The 6,000-nt window shown below is 53.4% G+C and overlaps 1 protein-coding gene across 3 annotated transcripts in view; it reads right to left on the bottom strand.

Annotated features, from left to right (window-relative positions):
• The window catches only part of DENND1A (DENN domain containing 1A), a 197,236-nt gene that overhangs the window by 33,081 nt on the left and 158,155 nt on the right, over positions 1-6,000 (bottom strand). For all 3 annotated transcript variants that reach the window (XM_044439857.1, XM_044439854.1, XM_044439856.1), the window contains exons 14-17: positions 2,836-2,937; positions 2,268-2,355; positions 1,758-1,798; positions 337-408 (exon numbers count right to left, since the gene is read on the bottom strand). In XM_044439857.1, the coding sequence (XP_044295792.1) occupies positions 337-408; positions 1,758-1,798; positions 2,268-2,355; positions 2,836-2,937 (303 nt within the window). The remainder of the gene's footprint in view (positions 1-336; positions 409-1,757; positions 1,799-2,267; positions 2,356-2,835; positions 2,938-6,000) is intronic.

The following is a 6,000-nucleotide window of genomic DNA, read 5'->3' as shown; positions in this document are numbered from 1 at the left end:
TAAATAAATAAATAAATAAATAAATAAATAAATAAATAAATAAATAATCTTTCCCATTTATTAATGGCTTGCCCTTTAGCCCTCTCTTGCTGAACGGCCCGTCGATTTGGTCAAGCTGCTTAATGTATACCCAGCGCATGTTCTGCAGTATGAAGACCAAGGGGGACAACTGACAGCTTGCCAGATGTTTTGACCTACAACTCCCATCTGTCCCATCCAGCACAGCCAGTGGCAAGGGATCACGGGAGCTGGAGGCCACGGGCCATCTGCTGGGCTTTAAAACATCTCCCACCGTTCCCACAGGGATTCTACACACGATGCAACTCCGACACTTACAAATTTGTAGACGGTCTTCATGGCGGGGTTGGCCTTGGTCTTGACCGTATTCAAGATGGCCCCACTTCCTTTCTACATGGGAAAAGGAACAATGCAGCAGAGTGTTAGCGGGGCGAGATGTGGCATCCCGAACGCAAAGGGACAGTCCTCTTCCTTCCACAGCGCCATCCCCCATGATCTCCTCCAGGAACGGCTGCGAGTCCCGGACGCCAAAGGGGGTTCTCAGCCACTTGGTGGGTTTCGGCTCCCTCCCCTACGCCAGCATTTTTTAAAGAAGCAGGATGAGATTGTGGATACTAAATATTTTCTCGTCTGTCTGCTCGGCCCATACTTAACTCCACGGAGTAGGGTGGACGCATCTTTAACGCATAACCATCAAGCTAATCATGATAGGGCTGTTGGCTTTTCAAAGCTCAGAGTCAGGAAAAAATAGCTTGGCTTCCAAACCGAATGCCACTACATGAAAAATTAGGGGGTCTGAGGGCATCTAGCCCCTTCCTCCTCCTCAGTCTGAAAGGGCGTGCGTCTGGCCTCTTCTTCCTCCAAAGTCTGAGGCTGTGGGCAGGCAGGCTGAACTTCTCGTGCAGCAGAAAAGTGTGCAAGACTCTGGTATGTCAGACAGAATAATCTAGCAGCCAGTTAGTGTTTTATTTATTCTGCAGTGTATGCTGACTTTTGCTGCATAATGCATTGTTTTGAAAGATAAATCTGCTGCGCACGGAAGATGGATAACCTCCCACTACATGGATGGTGCGTTAATAAAGGGCTGACCCAAGCAAAGGGGCCTTTTGAAAGCAGTAATTAAGTTTGTCCTGTGCTCGTTGTTAAAGAACAATTAGCAGAGGTGCACTCCAACAAATCTGATCACAAATGGCTAGCACTCGAGTGCCGGACTTTTTCTTTATTAATTCATAGCATTTCTCCTTCTTCAGTTCTTGGAACATTATTTGGCATTCTGTGAGAACATCAGAGGAGCCGGGTGGGTGTTAGCGAGGGCTTGTTTTATTCTTTTCAGAGCCCTTAGTGATCAAGGACGCCTGGTCCCCATCCGCCACGGACACGCTCTTCTTGGAGCATTTCCGGCAATTAGCTCCTTTTCCATTACTACTTTAAATGCATGTAATACGAAGAGTGAGAGATTGTTTCACGTCAGCTCCCGGGAACTATTTTGCTCTGTTACTCCTACATATTTATCTGATGACACAGTTTGCCCGAATCAATTAAGTTAAAGGTGGTGCTTCAACCTCCGAAGAGGAAGCCGTCGCCGGGCCACAAACCCCACCGAGCTTTGCGGCAGCCGGACATCCGGAGAACCGACGGAGCTTCCATCGGGCCGAAGCATCTTTAAGCCAAGGCAGCTTTTGACGGAGGCTGACTGCAAAGCCAGGCTGACGACGGGCCACGCAGCCGGGGGCACTTACCCTGACGGTCGACAGCCACTGGTGGTACAGCTTGTCGCTACCTGTCCGAGAGACAGAACACAGGTGAGAACGGACGGCACGCATCCCACCTACCGGCGGACCCCAAAGCACAACCCTGAAGGCACCTATTCCGGCCTCCAGAAAGGCCCGCCACTGGAGAGTCTGGGCGACCGCGTTTCCTCCGAGTCTGCTTTTTCGAAGAAGGAAAGTTGCAGTGCAAATGGGGCAAGCAGATGGTGTGAGCTGCTGCTGTGGCCTTTCCCCGCTCCCTCTGGGTGAAGGCCCAAGGGCAGGACCCGTCTCCAGATGCGTGGCGGGATGCAGAGAAAAGAGCCGGCAGGCCCAAAATCACGGTCAGCACACCCAACGGACGACCCCTCCAAGCCGCAAGCCCAGGAGCGGACTCTCCAGAGGACAACGCCACACGCAAACCCGCCCAGCGCCCGAACCCCTTCTCGCTTCGCAGCCAGAAGCGGGGTGCTTCCAACTCAAGCGAGGGTCTGCCCTTACCTGCATATTCCCCCATGTTGATCTCCTCCTCAAAGACATCGCTGAAGCCTTCTCCCGAGTTGAGAAGATCAAGTCGGCCGTCAATGAACTGCAGGAGAGGCAAAGAAAAGAGTATTGGAAGGAACCACTCGCCCTTCCGGCAGCTACAAAGGGCCCCAACCTGTCACTGTGTATCTCAAGGGGAGCCCCCAAACACCCACGTTTTGTGTCGTTGGAGCTGCAGGGTCCACTGCTCCAGAACTGAACCTTCCTTGACAGAACCGTCCCCACCTCCTCGCGCCCCCCGTGGAAAATTAGAGGGCGGCACCTGCCATGGGGGGCAGGTTTTGCTCCCAGTGGGGGCCTGGGAGAGGAAGGAAACGGGCAAACAATACTCTCGCTGCCACAGTCGTGAAAATGGATCATCAGCTAAGTGGGGAAAATGTAGAAGACATTCCATTTTGACCCATAAATTACACTAATTAGAGAGCAACGCAGCCAGCCATATTTCGCGGTGCACAGCTCAGCACGACCGTGGTCCACCAAGCCCGGGCGGAGAGGAACCCTGCTCCCTAATAACCCATAATACCTGTTTGAAAAGCTGCAGCTGGATGGCGTTCTGCAGGAATTGCCGCATGGCGGCAGACCGGTGGGAGATAAACGTTTCTTCACAGAAGGTGATGGGCTCCCCCTGGGAAAGAGGTTGTGGGGAGGGCGTCAGTGCGAGCGCCACACCAAGGGCGCCAAGAGTGCAACAGGCGGCTCGCTCAGACAGCATCTCCCCCTGAATCCCAGCCCCGGGACGGAGCGACGCATTCTGCTCCCCCAGGGGACGAGGCTGGGGCTCGTCCCCACACGGAGACCCCTCTCACGCCTCCTCTTCTCCTGCACCCCCATTGCAGCGCGATTCAGGAGTCACGCACGGCGTTCGCCTCGCCTCCGACTGACACGTTTAAAACATTTAGTGCTCTGATCCTAGATCTGATGAAACTGCACTCGTCGTTCTTAATTATTAAGCTCAGAACTGGGGAGAAAAGGTGGAGCCAGGAGCCCTGGAACAGGAGGAATTACTTCCCTCCCCCTGCTGTGCAAAAGGAGTTTTCTAGTCCCTCTTTCTACCTGCCCTCCTGTTTCTGGACAGCTCACCTGCTCCTGGGCGCAGGCCACACAAAGTAACAGAAAAGGATCTAGATTTTAGTCGCAATGACTGCTTTTCAGAATGACCATTCAGCCATTTGCAACTCTGCTCGACTTTCTGCTTTGGAAAAGAAGTGCCAGAGGAACCTCTGCCAGGCCTGTCTCTCCTTGCGGTACCCCATCCTTCCTTCTCAGATCTTCTCTGCCGTCAAAGCTCTCCCCTGCAAGCCGACCATTTTGCATGCGAAAACCCATCATTCACACTGGTGAAATACTCCCAACGGCATGCTAAGAAGCAGAGAGTGGCCAACATGGGGACTGTTTCCACCACACACTTCCGTGGCCACTGTGGGCCGGCCGGTCAATTCTTCAGCGCTCGCCCTGTGCCAACCTTCAGAACACAGATGACGCTGGGGATCTTGGACGGATGTTGTTCAACCAACATCGGCTGCACAGGGTTGCGTTGGGGGTTGTTCATAGAAAAAGGAAGGCTTTTGCCTTTGAGGGAACCAAAAGAAATTGGAACACCTGCTTGGCTGTTTCAAAAAACATGGACCTTCCTATCTTAAATATCACAATCCTGGGCTTTTTTTGCATCTTGATCAGGGGGATGGAAATGTTGCCTGTGGAAATGGTGAAGCCATGGTGAAGCCAGCTACACATCAGCCAAGGGGCCCCCGTCTCTTTCCCTGAACTTCCACCCACACACAGCAGAAAAGCAAGCAAGCATAAAGGCAGTCCTGCCTTCCTTCGGCTTTTCCTCCTTTGGGGGAGCTGCAACCTGGAACTAAAACGAATTCCACCGACATCGATGCCATCGGAGGCTCACAAGCTACGCGAAGTGGCCAAGGGATCCGGAGGGGAATGTCCAGGCCAGGCTTACCTCCCTCGCCCTCTCCCTCCCAGTGGACAACTCGGCCACCCCCGGCTTCACTGCCAACGGCAAGGCAGAACTCTGAAAGAGGAGCTCTGGCTTGCGGACACTGGAAGCTCTTCAGCTAAGCAGTCGTGGTCTGTTCGCGGCACGTGACTCCACACCCGTGATGGTAAACTGAGGTCCCGAGCGGCGGAACTCGTCTTAGAAAACCGGGCATCGCCTCAGTTATGTTCAAAGCCGGCTCCAGGGGTCCAAGCACAGAAGAGCTTCTGTTTGTAATGCTTAAGAACGGCGATGCCAGACCCCGTACAAAAGCCCCTGTGCCCAGGTTGCTCCTGAAGGCGTCAGAAGCCCCTGCAAGGCGGAGAATCTCACTGCAGTCTGGGTTCGTAGGCTGGCCAGGGCCTGAATCAGACTGAACCGTTCCCGAGGCTCATTCTCAAAGTTGGAAGGGACCCCTCAAGGCGATCTGGAAACACAGCTTGGACAGACCCCTCCCAACCGATTGGCTTGGAGAAGGTCCTTTAATCTGGGCTTAACAAGGACAACACAGACGTTCACGTGAACCTCAGACTAACTGCAGGTCGGGAGACACCAGCCGCTGCCGCTAGAAGCAGACGGAGAGCGAGAGAACGGGCCGGGCTTTGCTCTGCTGCCCCGCTTCCTCTTCCCCACATTTTCTGCCAGTTCAGACAAGAAAGGCATCGAGGCACTGACTGCTCTGTAGGTGCTGAAAAATAACCAGACTGACACGGCAATTTGCATAGGCAACCATTTTCTGTGACGACGCAGGAGCGGCTCCGTTAATACTTCCCCTGCCGCCCATTTCAGGGCTGAATTCTACAAACATTTCTAAATGCAGCATCCTCATACAGCACCTTAAGGCACACTAAAGCCACAACGGAACTTTTACGCACTCAGGAAAAGTATCTGCGACAGCTAAGGACGCAACAGGAACGGCGTGGGGCTTGCTCGTCTCAGATGGGATTCTGCATTTTGCATATGAACTCTATTAAGAGGGAGAAAATGAATCTGCAGAGCAGTTTTGACTTGAAGGATGCCTGCTACGCAGAGCCCTGAGTACCGGGCCAGGGCGGCAGCCCATCAAGGATAAATGGGCCACGCGTTTAATTAGACCCACCAGACGCGGCTCTCCTCCATGCTCCAACTTTTAAAAAAAGCACAGATTTTATTTAACATCTTAGACCCCAGTGAACGATAGAAGTCTGACATGCAGGCTGCCTTTTCTGTTTATGAGCCTTCCCATTCTCGGGCACTGGGCAGGGACAGCCGAGAAATCCAGACCAGCCAGCCCGCTTGCCTGCCGGGACGAAGAATCGGGGTGGGAAGGGAATGCCCGGCTGCGTAAAGCGTGGTTCATTACGGCCCCGCAGCTAAAGAGGGCCTGCACGCCCCCTGCTGCACCGCTCCACTGCGAAGCAGCTCTTGGTTTAGGATTTCTTGCCCTAAATAGCAAACTGCTACCCAGTCGGGGGACACCTGCCCAGCCCGTCGGGAAGAGAACGGCCCTGCATGTCCCTTGCTTCTTGGCCATTGAGTGAGAAGCCGGGGACTGAACCCAAGACTTGGTGCATGAGGCGCATACGCTCTCTCGCAAAGATCCTGGCATCCAGGAAGCCGTTCTGTTTATTTTCCGGTTTTCTCCTTCTTTTTGAAAGGTAAGCCTGTATGGATTTTATATAGAGGAGGGCAGGATGCGCTCCAACGGAGCAAAGCTCA

This window comes from Varanus komodoensis, unplaced genomic scaffold (genome assembly GCF_004798865.1).
Source record: "Varanus komodoensis strain SLA01 unplaced genomic scaffold, ASM479886v1 scaffold36, whole genome shotgun sequence".
NCBI lineage: Eukaryota > Metazoa > Chordata > Lepidosauria > Squamata > Varanidae > Varanus > Varanus komodoensis.
This window is presented reverse-complemented; position numbering and strand designations above follow the sequence as displayed.